The sequence below is a fragment of the Fulmarus glacialis genome, unplaced genomic scaffold, assembly GCF_000690835.1.
Source record: "Fulmarus glacialis isolate BGI_N327 unplaced genomic scaffold, ASM69083v1 scaffold36033, whole genome shotgun sequence".
Classification (NCBI taxonomy): Eukaryota; Metazoa; Chordata; class Aves; order Procellariiformes; family Procellariidae; genus Fulmarus; species Fulmarus glacialis.
Genome location: NW_009201615.1, coordinates 409 through 13,238, shown reverse-complemented (window position 1 = coordinate 13,238; position 12,830 = coordinate 409). Strand labels below are relative to the sequence as shown.

Here is a 12,830-nt window from a genome sequence, read left to right as displayed (position 1 = left end):
ATAAAAAATGGGAGATGGGGAGAGTTCTATCCAAATAGATGTAAGGGAGAGGAGGCGGCAGTGCTAAAATCAAAGACCAAAAAAGAAAAATCAAAATGCAAGAAAATGACACTAAAACAATTCCCACAGGTGCCCGCTACTTGCACTAAGTGACTTGTGAAGTTGGGCTCCTTCCAAAAGGGGCCATTTCTCACACCTGGATACAGGCACAGCTACAAATGCAATTACAAGATACACACTTCATTGTGCCTCGAACTTTTAACCTTTTAATTGAACCTCAACCAGAAAAACAGCCCAAGGAACACGCTTCCCCCCTTCCCTGCCCAGGTAATCTCTCAGGCTTTTTCAGCCCTCAAATGCCAGAACAGCGTATTTTTTCCAGTTATGCTGATTTTTCCACATCCTCACCATATAAACATGAATTAGGGAAGTTAAATTCTCACTGAAAGAAGCCTGTAGCTCTATTTCCACAACTGTCACAAAGATTCACTGGAAAGATGCACTCCTGGAACTCGGAGTTTGCCTGTGTAACTTAGGCCCACCCTCTAATGAAGCAAGGCTTACAGGGAAAGTTGGTATTTTACTAGAATAACTGGTGCAGGTGGAGTAAACAAACTGTCAGGTAACACAAGCCTCTTCCCCTGCTTGAAGAGCTGCTTCTCCTCCCCTACTACAGCAATGGCTTTTATAGAAGTGATTAAAACTTTTTTCCCTTCAAGCCATTTGTAAACCAGATTCTTCAATTACCAAACCTGCAACAGTACTACTACTTTGTGGAAAACCACAAAGCTTTGGTCACCTGTATCATCATAACATAACTGAAAACCTTTTTTTTAAGGCAAAAATACATTCTCGGGTAGAAGACAGTCTCCCCATCAGCCTGGCAGAGCAGACTGGAGCATGCTCCATCTCATGGGGAGTAAACTATTTCCACAGACAGCTTCCTGAAATGTGAAGTCAGAGAAAATAAAATACAGCAAAAAAAAGTTTAAATTGACAATTCCCATCATCTCGGCACACTTTTACCCAAGCTACTGTTTGCTACTTACGCAAGAGGAGGTTTGTGCGCGGAGCTTCGTTCAGCCAAGCCTTGGGGTATCGGCAAATTGCTCACACTAGACTGTAAAAAGAACACAGCCTTCAAATCGTTTCCAGTCTAACAGGAATCAGATGAGGAGTCTGTCACAGGTTAAACAATATTATATTAGAGCTGGATGCCAACTTCATCACACCTTAGAATAAGCAATACGTACTTTTAAATGTTCTGCTTATTTTTTAAATAAGTTTGGTATGAATATGCTTTATTCACGATTTGACAATGTAGTTATCCTCTTCACAATCACATTCAAAGTGCCAAATTTGCAGCACTTACAAGTCTTTTAAATCTGCATTTTCTAGTTTTCACCTGGAGGTAAAAAGGAACACTTTAAAAACAGCAATAGCTGGTACTGCTGCACCCGTATGTGCATTAGAAACAAAAATCAAGACATTTTCTGTTATTTTGACCATAGGGACGGAAACCAGGAGAAATTAGAGAAGGAAACAATCTTGGAAATTAGCTAGTCCATCTCCCTGTCGATGGAAAATTGAGAACAAACAACACTCCACAGCTGCTCTGGCCACTCCCATTAAAATCCGCTAAATAGCCCTTCTAAACCATTTTGGCTGGGGTCAGAGGTTGGTTTTGGCTACTGTATTCCTGAACTAAGCCCACCTTCATTCCCTGGAAACAGGGTGTTAAGTCATAGCTCTAGAGAGGTCTCAGAGGGATTTGGCATACTGTATCCATCACCTGGTTTTAGCTAACTTCTTTTCCTTTTTAAGCCATTAAGTTAATTCCCAACCAATCCTTTTTCCTTGCCTGCTCGGAGCCTCTTTCCTAAGCACAGTCAGTCTGTTCCAAGATCAGCATCTTCAGCATTTGGGTTTTCCCCACATACACTGCTCAGAAGGGATCACAGGACCTGTTAAAGCTTTGGAGTATCTTTTCTTCTTTACAGCAAGGCTGACTTTAGCTCTTTGGAAGCCAAGAGCAGATATACCAAAACCAGCACAGTAAGGTGGGGAAAAGGCAAGATGCTATCATGAAGTAGGCAGTGGGGACTATCTCTGCCACCACTTGGCACAGGGCTCCCTTCTACACCAGGAATAATCCTCTCCCTATAGAAAGCGAGGCTCCCCTTACGGGACAGCAGAGGAAATCTCAATAGAAGATTCAGTACTGCAAAGCCATGGAAAGAATTCAAGTCCAGACTGACTTAACAGGACTTAATTGCCTGGGCCAATTCATGAGGAGTCAAACAGAACTGGAGGCTCATTTTAGTTAAGTTCTTGTCACCAAAACAGTCGGGCCTGTAAAGTACCAAGCAGCGGAGATACGGCAGGGTGCGTGTATTCTCCATCATCAGGGGCAGGGAGACGAGACAGAAGGACGACATTACCTTCCTCGGCAGCATTCACAGAACTAGAGAGGTTCACAGTATTCTGTCCCTGCCCTCAGACAGGGCCAGTGGGTACGTAAAGTCCTACAGCAGCCCTGCATCCCCACTGCAGAACCACACTGAGTGAATTCCTCTGGGCAGCAGCTGCTCCCTCTAACAAGGTTAAAAATTGTTTTCCCAAGAACAACCCAGCACCTATGTCATGCAGACACCGTACACAATCTTTCAAAGAAGTCCACTCTCTTGTGCTCTAGTGCCTGTAGAAAGCCCTGGATTCTCTCTTCCCGCATGGCAGTGCATTTCTGCAACAGCGTCCGTCGCCGCCGAGAGTCTCCGTGGGACGCAAACCCCTCCTGCTGCAGCTTCTTTGTCACGTAAGCCTGATCCTTTTCCATCTGTTGTCGCCTCCTTTCCTCCATGTAGGAGTCTCTGGCCTTCTAGAGTGAAAAGCAGTAGAGTGTTAGCACTTTACCAGGCCTTTCGGCTCATCTGTGGTACAGATGCAAGGCAGCATAGGCTATGGAAGAAATAGCCTCCGCTTGGCCATCAATCTGCAGGTCAAATAAAGGGTGGCTCTGTGTGCACCTCCTCCACTTTGAAGCAGCCTGCTCGATTGGTTATAAAAATAACCAGGGATATCCTTCTGGACCTTCTTCCCAAGACACAAGTCTGCTCACAGCATTAACTCCTAGTTAAAATAGATAAAGGTCATGACAGATTGTGGAAAAACCCTCAGATATCGGGATCAGAGAGGAACGGCATACAGGAGGATTCTCAAACCATAGAAGTGCACACAAGCTGTCCTCGCCAGTGTCATTACAGCAACTTTGATCCTATTCACATGGCAGCTGAAAGGTTTTAGGGGATTCAGAACAATGATTTATGGGGCAATTCTTTGATCTGATGATCAGGTATTGAACTAATCAGCTTCAGTAAAAAAGCAAGAGTAGGCTCAGCATTCCCAAATGCCTGTGATCTAATACTGTACTGGCTCGAGACACAGCAGGATGGGCAGGAAAAAAGTAAAGGCAGTAGCTATCCTTGCCTATCCTTCAAGTATTTGAAATATTTCTGCAGAACATCACTTTTGGATTTCTTCTTATTGCACATATCCTAGCCTGCAGCCTCCAAGAGCAAAACCACATCTGCATGCAGGAATATTGAGCTTTCGTTTTTAAAAACAAGAGTAAAACTCATCACTGTGACATAACCTGACACAGACACACACTTAGGGAGTGCTGGCCTTTCAAACGAGCAAGAAGAAATAATTATTCTAATGAGAGCCTGACTCACTCTTCACCATACTTTCCCTGTGCCCAAGTCAGTAGTCTATGCTCTGGGACCGTAAATTAGCTTTTGTTGTGCTGGGAATGAGAGTAGAAACATCCCTAGCTACAGAAAGCCCACTGAATTGATAGCACTCTGCTGCTGTAGCTCTGCTTATTTGAAATGCAAAGATCATCAGCCTGTTCAGCATAAGACTTCCACCCTTGGACAAAGTGAAATTCTGTCTGTTCACCAGAAAAGACGCAGTGTGACCACTCCCATAGGGCAGGCTTGCCAACCAACATCTGCATTCTCTCCCTCGGTCCACCATGTACCAAAAGCAGGTTATAGCTCAACCTGGGACTAAGCTGTGAGCAACAACCAGCTAGCAGACTCCCTTGAGCAGCAAGCTAACTGGAAAATGAAGATGGCTATTAAATGTGATGCTGTTTGAGTTGATGGAAGGATCTTTTGTCAAATGCCTCCAAATCAAGTTTTTTCTGTACCTTGTCAAACCTTCCATCCAGCTGCCTACCCACACCGTAACTGCCTCCAGTGTCCTGAACACAGCAGCACTCTCCCACAGCAGACACAGCTGCTGCCATATATTCTGGCTTCTCCGCAAGTCAAACGCCTAGCCCCACCATTCGCACCGACAAGCGACCCTTCCACCAAGGTAATTTGTTTCAAGAGCTCCAAATACTTTTGGCCTTCAAGATCACCTATTTCAAACATGAAAAAAAGCTTCTTAATCTCGGCAGGTCCTTTGAGTGAGAAGTCCTCCCTTCTGCACAACTGGGCTGCATCCCTTAAAACAAGGGCAGCCTCATACACTGGGGACAAAGTGGGTTTCACAGCAAGAAAACTAACCAAGGAAAAAATCTGTCCGATAAGAAACCTTGATAATAGCATAGCATGAACACACATAGAGCAACAAACAAGTACTAAGAAAGATAGCTAGGAACAGAAGAAGCATTTGTTACCCATCAGAAATTAGCACTAGGAGCAGAATCAGAACAGTGACCTTACCGTTCAAGACAGAGGCAAAGCTAATGTCAATGACAAACACAACTGCCTTTTTTGCCTTCCTCTTCATGCAGAAGGTGAATTGCCATTAGTTGCATTAATACAATGAATTGCTGGTAGGAAAAGGGTAGACTTGGGGCAGAAACAGGAATAAGAGAGGTTAAAGACGTGGAGAATTTGGATGCTTCCTTGACTGACTGGACCTGATTAAATTCACCCATAACCATGACTGTCTATAATCTCTTTGACAACTCTTGGAGACGAACAAGGTCCCTGAAGGTAGAAAAGGGCAATAATGCCTGTCTTTAAAAACAGAGGACCCAAATAATTAAGGAACAGACACACTCAGCAACCAGATATGGTGGAGGTAAGAGTCACCACACTGAATTCCTCCTCCTGCTGGTTACTGCTGTCTCTGTGCTACAGGCTGCTGCCCCCCAGATTTCCCCATCAAGAGCGCCAGCTCCCAGACTTGTTTTGCTTAAAAATAGCCAGATTACTAAGTCACTACTAAGTTGGCCAGATTTATCTGAACCAGGTCAGGGAGAGCTCACAACAACAAATCTAAGAGGAGAGGAACAATGACAACGAGCAATAGGAACAATCTCTTCAGCAGGCACATCTGGACCCCCTGGAAAGAGGACACTTGTCCACAGTCTCACAGCTCAAGCAGCCTCCCTTCAGCTCCCAGAAAGGAAACTCTAAATCCACTTGTTACACCCCTAAAAACAATAGAAGAGTTAGAGGAAGAGCATGCAAATTCTCCCTGCTCATTCCAGAGTGAACTTAGCAGTCTTTGCTTAAACCACTGATGAAGTGGTTTGAGTTAAACTGGCTGATTTTGCGCTGTGGCAAATCAGGAATGCTTACTTGTTCTGTCCTGCCAGCTGAGGAGTGGGGACAGATACTTCCAGCTGGTGGAACAAGCAATAAGTAACAGAGACAGTGGTGACTTCGGATACTTTAGGTATTCCCGAAAGTAGAGGAGTCTGTCCACATGCTAAGATGTTATAACAAGCCACATGGGTACAGGAGAAGCAACACATCTGGCATTAGCTGCTACTGAAACAAGATCTTAACTAACTGCACTAAACGAACAATTCCTCTGTTCCCACTTTGCACCCTCTCACCTGATCTCCAGCACTTTGCTGTGCAGATAACATGCTGTGTTGAGCCTTCCATCTCCCTAAGGCTCCCTTACCTGTAAAGCACTGTAGTTCATCTGGAACCGAAGGATAGCCTCACACAAGTTCCAAAAGGAATATTCTGGCCACAAGACTGACTGAAACACCAGGCATGAATGGGATGTCTGCAGAAAGCAAGATCACCAACAATTTAATCATCTCGCGAGGGAAGAGTCATCAAGATGCAGCTCCGTTGGTCAAACTATGCCCGTTTCCCCACAAAGATTTTACCTAGGCTGTGTTATCAGATTCCACTTAAAATGAAATAAATACCCGCCAGGAGAGTTTGAAATTGCACAATGTAGAGTCTTTCTAATTAGTTCTTAATGCTGGGACACTAGTTATCCATTCCTGTAAAAATACCAGCAGAATTCTTTCTAATGCTATGTTGGTCTTCACAGAGGCATTTTTAATAGCTTAAGCAACACAGACTTATAACAAAACTAAAATAGCAACGCTGGACTACCAAAGGCTGAGTTAAGGGAATAACAGATGAACTGAGGATCAGGACATGACATTTAAGCCATTCATCAAATGACATCTCGTGATATTCCTTGCTGCCCACTCACGGCATTTAAAGTGCTTAATGAATCTAAGAGTTGTGGTGCACTGAAGATATCCTAGAGCTGAAAGATGCAAGCTTTCAAGTTAAAACCTATTTTCGCCATCAAGTCCCTCAAAGTTTCAGGTAAATGTGTTCCTATGACCACTACCCCAAAATCTAACACTTAAAAGGACTCTGAGTGACTCTTAAAATTGTAATGATACAGAAAATCTTAGTGTCAATTCTATAAAAAAAAAAAAACCCACACCATAAGGACATTTTCTTTGACACCAGAGAATCATCCTGAATAGCACAATGTCCTCCTACTTCGGGGCTGTCAGGACACACATGATTGCTAGTGAAGGGAAATTTGCACTAATGCTCCGGCATGTGAGCTGGCAGAGTGGGACCACAAGCACACGTTCTCCTCTGCCGCTTCTGCAGTTATCCACGGCACAGGAGAGGGGCATCAGGCCAGCCAGACTCACAGAACACTGACTTCCTCAGTACTGCTTCACCAGTTACAAGCTCAGTCTCCGAGGCACCTCTGCCAGGACTACCACCAAGAGGAGCAAGCAATATGTTAATTTGCAGTATTGACACCCATCCAGGGTATACGTGTGCCCAAAAATACAGGGAGGAGAGGGAGATGCCATAGTAGGCAACTGCAACTCAGGCCAGACAGCTTCTGTGAACTTGCCAATTAAGTAAGTTGGAATAGGAACATTTGATGTGGTTGCTTAAAGGCAATTGGGTTTTGGCTCCAAATTATATATGTAAAACAAAATGTTAGCTTTAAGTAAAGCAGCTTGACTCAACTGTTCTCCTGCAAAGTTTGGGTTACAAACAAGTCAATATTGTCTAGCACAGGTGAGAGAGAAATGGAAGCAGCTTTGGATACTGTAACTGGAAATAACACAAACTTTATATGCGTTAAGAACTTACTACGTTTTAGCTTAGCAGCCTAGTCAGGCTGATTTGACTTTGCCATCCTTAGAACCTGTCTTGCAGGGTCTTGTTTCATTATGAAAGTCAAATAAACTTCTGAAACCGTGACAAGTCAAGCATGTACATTACATGTACGTTATAGGGTTACACCTTTGATGCCTACAGCTGACATGTGACAAACACCTCTCCCAGGAATCTAGAAATCCTTCCTGGGATTTCCTCATCCCAGGAAACATATTGCCAGGTTAAATTAATCAAAGCCAGGAATTTACCAATCAAATGAGGAATTACCTAAATGTAAGAAGAGGAGCAAAAGGATGAGCAATTCATGATTTCCTTGACTGCTGTCAGCTAGACTAATTTGTGTTTTCTTATTAAGTGTTTTTAGGATGATACAAATTTGGACTTGTGCTGCAAGGTATTTTAGACAAGAAACCGATTCTTCAGAGGTGCCCCAGCACTCAATCCACCCAAGAAGTTACCTAACCCCTGGCAGAGAGAGTTTAAGAGCTGTCATGTCAGCTCACATCTGGAGTCAGTAGAACACTGATGCAAACATGGAATATTTCAAGGAGAAAACAAAGACTTTACCTGCCAGAGCAAGAAATCACTCAACCGAACCTCTCCAGAGGTTCGAATCAGGAGGTCTGGGTCAGGGGAGTTGTTGGTGTACAGACACTTATCAAGCAACGATTCAGACACATCACTAAGAAAGACAGATGCATCTTATTAAGATTACTTTTCTGACCCAACGGAGGTGGCACTACTAAATCAGAATTACTGAGGGTTTTTTTATAAACACAGGACTGCAGATTAAAACTGGGTGGTGGAGCTGTACCACAGCCGGTCATCAACTTGCTTCTGCTGGACAGTGCTGTCTGCTCTACAGGCTATTTCAAATGCTCTTTCAGCCCCCAGAGCATCCCCCCATGCTCTCTGAAACATAATACAGTGGTGGAACCAGACTGTGAGGACTTCCATCTGGAGCAGAGAGCAGAGTGCTAACTACTCCATCTCCTCCAGGGTGGAGGAACAGTTCAGTATTCATGATGCATCTGTTGTTTGACCTCATAGCTAAGACTGCCAGCCAAGCAGCCAATTGTTGTGGCATAAAATCTGCCTTCGCCTTTAAACTAACTTAAGACACAGACCTAATTTCTCTTGTCTTGGTTGTGTATCTATCACCATGGTAACTGAAATAATAAAAACCAAACATTGCATAGTAACTTTAAGTCATTTGTTCCAGTCATACTGGTTTAATGAGATCTATTTAAAAGCCACTTGGCTTCTGAGAGGTTATTAATAAAGCGTAGGAGGTAAGACCAGGCAGTCTTCATCTATGAAGCCTCGTGCAGAAAGACAAGAGTTACCTGGGTTCGAGCAGTCCTTGTTCCACTCCCCATGCCATCTCCCTGACAGCATTGCTGATTTCATGTCTCGATGTGTATGCAAAGCAGACATTTAGAAAGCATCTGAAAAGAGGAGAAATATGTGAAAGACTAACCTAAGGCAGGTACTGCAGATGACGGAGAAGAATATCTACAACAGTTACGTATGCTTGTAGGACAAATTAAAAAAAGGTATATCATGTCTGCCAAGTCTCAGCCTTTGGACAGAAGAGGAAGGCATGAGGTATCGGCTACCTTAAACTGTGCGTTACTTACTTGTTGTAGTTCCTAGTTGCCAGCATAGCTTGGGCAATCAGCTCCTGAATATCCAAGGGCAGAAGTGGCAGGTCCCCGAGGACACGGATACACACGCCGTGCTTCCTCAAGCTCTCCCTACACTCAACAACAAGAGTGAGGACTAAGAAAACAGATCAGTCCCTGCTGCATGAGTGCTGTGTTTGCCTTGTGTTAACATCCACCGAATGAAAACAGCAGGCATGTAGCAGGCATAGTTTCATCAAAACTAAGAATTAGAAAAGGCAAAATGACCAAATGTTTTTCGGGTGTTGACACCTGGCTTAGATTTGATCATCCCAAACCTTTCCGTAAAGGGAAACTGATCATTCCGCACACAAGTTCCTGAGGTACAGATATAACCAAAGGACTAGAAAACAATCACAAGTCAGGCATTCCTACTTGAAGGTATAAAAATCCATACGGAAAACTTAGAATACAACCATAGACTCTGGCCACCTACAACTAATCAAAAATTAAGATGACTAATGGTCACCCATAGAGTAGCACAACTACCTTCTGGTGTAAGGAAAGATTAATGTACGTGAATAAAGATTAATTAATGATGGGATGGGGGTGGTGGGGTGAACGTCAGATGAGACAGGAAATCATCCATGCCTTCTATAGCATTATTCTGAGCAGACAGGACACCCCATGGGATCTTACAGGTTCCTGCTGCTGTCTGGTGGTACAAACTCCCTGATGAAGGGCTGCATTGGGTATGAACTAGGGAAATGGCCTCTTTGAATCATGGCGTACTGCAGTGCTCAGATAGCCCCTATCTTCCCAACTTCTACTAGCACACACACACTACCCTCTCCCTCCCATTCTTCCAGCTGTGTCCCCTCACTCCCTTTCAAATTTACTTCAACCGGATAAGCATCCCTTCCACGTACCACTCTTCGCACCAGTCAGGCATGGGGAAACAGATGTATCCACTGAGCACCAAGGCACTGTAACACCACTCCCTGCTCACTCAAATCTGTACTAGTTCCGTCTACACGCAATACATGAACTAGTTCTCCAACCCCAACAAGTGACTTAACACACCATGTGCCCATATGTGGAAGTCTCAAGCTACCACAAAGCAAGTTGCTGAGCTAAACTCTGATCTGCCAAGAATTCTGTGACAGAATTTAAGACAAGGCTTTGATACTTCATGAAAAAAAGGTGTCTAGCACTCTAACGCTAAGCAGGAATTTCTAATTGTTCTGCGCTCATCTGAAAGCTGTAGTATTCCAGCTGTTTGGATGGGATTGTTGCACAGTAAGCCACATGATACAGACACAAATCTGGTGTGCTGGGGGACTGTGCGTGCTCAGGAGCTGTACATCCCATCCACATAGGCAGAGTCCCTCAACACAAGTCTCTAGCTGGAGGTGGAGAACGCATTCCTTCATTTAATCCATTTTTACAACTTGTCACATCCCTGTAAGCACCTCTTAATCATGTTCTGCTTTAGTTTCACCCTGTGGGATACAGACGCGAGAGGATTCTTACTGTTCTTCCAGTAGGCGGCTAAATTTCTGTCTTGCCAGATCCATTAGTCCATCCACCTCCTCCTTGGACCGTTTGAAGTTCTCAATACTAAAGGCATAAACAGTGACCTCCCGAATGCCCAGATTTAAGCACCACCGCAGTGTCTGCAAGAAGACAAAATAGAACGGAAAACAAAAGTCAGATAAGCAGACTCAACCAGACAGGTCAGCAAGACCCAGCTTCTCCACTGCTAAAACCTTCCTGTCATTTCCCACTACGCTAAGACTGGATCAAGAGAAACAACCATCAAGAGCTGACAAGGAAACCCACTTGATGAGAATTTCAGATTCCTCTTAAAGAACAGGAGGAAAATATCACTATCTAAGGATGTGAATCCACAACAGACATGGGACTGATCCAGCCAGGGAAAGCACTTCTTGTAGATAACATTATAAATTATATAATATCGTACCTTTCAAGACCTTTTCAAAGAAATTCAACCTGCTTCACAGAATTAAAAGCTTCAAGATCTGCAAGGCAGATATTTTAATCGAGTGTAAAATAGAGGGAAAAAACCCCAGCTGATTAGAATGACTCTGCAAGATAACAGGAAGAGAGAGAGAAGAGCTGAAGTTGGGAACCCTGATGACTAACGTCAGCTCCAAGCACAGGCCTGACGCCGGTGAAGGAAAGGAACCGAACACACCAGCCAAGCAGTAAATGCAGTCAGCTGGTGAACGCGGCTCAAACTTTCCACACACAACTAAAAGGCAGCAAACATCCTTCCCACCTGTGCCAGCTTATCAAAGCCTTGCGAATGTCCCTGCTGTCTCTCCACATGGCACTTTTGGGCATAACGGCGATTGCCATCCATGATGAAGGCAACATGCTTGGGCATTGGACCTGCCTAGAAAATAAGGAGAAACACAACAGACCAGAAAGCGAACAGCCAAGCAGGCATCTTGCATCACAGAGAGTTTAGTCCCACTGTTCCTTTTAGCACCGCCCATTTGTAGGAGTGCAGTGCGTATCTCCCAGCTTCAAGTCTGGAGCTGGAAAGAGTAAGATGCTAATTACCTCTCTGCTAACCCCAGTTTAGACTCTCTAAAAAGCATATCAGTATTGACAATTACCTAAACTGAAAAGCAACTTTGCCCTCCCCGTTTCTATCGCATGACAGAGTACTGTAGTACTCATGAGAGAGAGTAGCGCTGCCACAGCTACCTCTCTGCAGCCACAGAGGAGGGTGCACACAGTTTTATAGTGCCATAATTGTAAGTATTTTTTATTTCAGAGTTCAAGGGCATTTTCACAGACACAATTAACTTAAGAAAAAACAAAAAAAGTCATGAGACTTTCCCCTACTTAAGAGGGGTATTCCTTTCCACTGACCTCATTAGGTCTGCACAGATCCTTTTGCGAGAAGAACAGCAACACCAGTCTCAAGACTCTGCTGAGCAAGGACAGAATTTTCCAGGAACTGGTGAGTTATTATTCTACTCAGCAGAAACTCGTTTCATTTCTTAGACTGCTAATCTGACCATCTTGCTTCTCTCCCTTGTCCTATGCCCTGCTTTCATCAGCAAGGGCACAAACCATGGAAGCCTGGGAGTCTAAGCTCATTATTGGCAAGCACTGCTTACAGCCCTGCTCATTTGCAAGACTAAGCTTAAGTAATTTTCCATCCTCAAATGCTGTTTAGGGATGTACATCCAGTGCCAGCATTAATATGTACCCTTACTAGCAACACTGGATTTCTAGAGCGGAGCAGTCACGGACACAGCTCCACTGAACCCTGAAGAACCTGCCAATTCTTTACCACAGGTGACCAAATTCATTCCTTACCTTAATGATGTTGGCACAAAATCTCTCTATGATGGTCAGCTCGCCTTCTCTGATCCACGACATGTCTTACCAAGAGCTCCTTTTCTTATTCAATGGAAAGATGAAAATAAAGAGGTTAGAGGTACGGAAGATTCTGTCTGAGCCCAAAGCAAAGCTACAAACCATCATCTTGGAAAAATAAGCTTTGGCTAGCTGCTTTGGAGACCTTTTTATCATCTGTACAAGCACTTTGATAAGCAGACAAAGGGGGAGCTCAGAAATGAGCTCTGGAGTTTTCCAGCTGTATGTCATAAGAGTGGGTTCTGCACTGGCTGGTAGCAAGAAAAAAAACATTACTGCATCTGCCAGCCGAACGAGCAGGTGAGTTAGTACAGACCCACAATTTGGGCCACCACTGGGCGAGTCACAGGGTGGT

At 44.1% G+C, this 12,830-nt stretch overlaps 1 protein-coding gene across 3 annotated transcripts; it reads right to left on the bottom strand.

Moving 5' to 3' along the window:
* Positions 1 to 2,361: 2,361 nt before the first annotated feature.
* Positions 2,362 to 12,527, bottom strand: DHDDS (dehydrodolichyl diphosphate synthase). Of its 3 annotated transcripts, XM_009574001.1 has the most exons (8): positions 12,416 to 12,527; positions 11,361 to 11,477; positions 10,592 to 10,734; positions 9,074 to 9,190; positions 8,780 to 8,881; positions 8,001 to 8,115; positions 5,935 to 6,042; positions 2,362 to 2,878 (listed from the first exon to the last, which is right to left on the bottom strand). In XM_009574001.1, the coding sequence occupies exons 1-8, from the start codon at positions 12,476 to 12,478 to the stop codon at positions 2,642 to 2,644; spliced, it is 1,002 nt and encodes a 333-aa protein (XP_009572296.1). In that variant the 5' UTR covers positions 12,479 to 12,527; the 3' UTR covers positions 2,362 to 2,641. The 3 variants fall into 3 exon arrangements, with proteins under 3 accessions (XP_009572296.1, XP_009572297.1, XP_009572298.1); XM_009574002.1 differs by lacking the exon at positions 8,780 to 8,881 and having other exon boundaries at positions 12,416 to 12,495; XM_009574003.1 differs by lacking the exon at positions 9,074 to 9,190 and having other exon boundaries at positions 12,416 to 12,495.
* Between the last annotated feature and the right edge of the window lie 303 nt (positions 12,528 to 12,830).

Bases quoted from the DNA above. Each gene is read 5' to 3' on its own strand.
- DHDDS (XM_009574001.1), bottom strand. From the start codon at position 12,478: ATGTCGTGGATCAGAGAAGGCGAGCTGACCATCATAGAGAGATTTTGT. The intron at 8,116-8,779 runs GTAACTCTTGTC...TGTCTTTCTTAG, and splicing joins CAAGGACTGCTCGAACCCAG to TGATGTGTCTGAATCGTTGC. The intron at 6,043-8,000 runs GTAAAGTCTTTG...TGCTTTCTGCAG, and splicing joins GTGATTTCTTGCTCTGGCAG to ACATCCCATTCATGCCTGGT.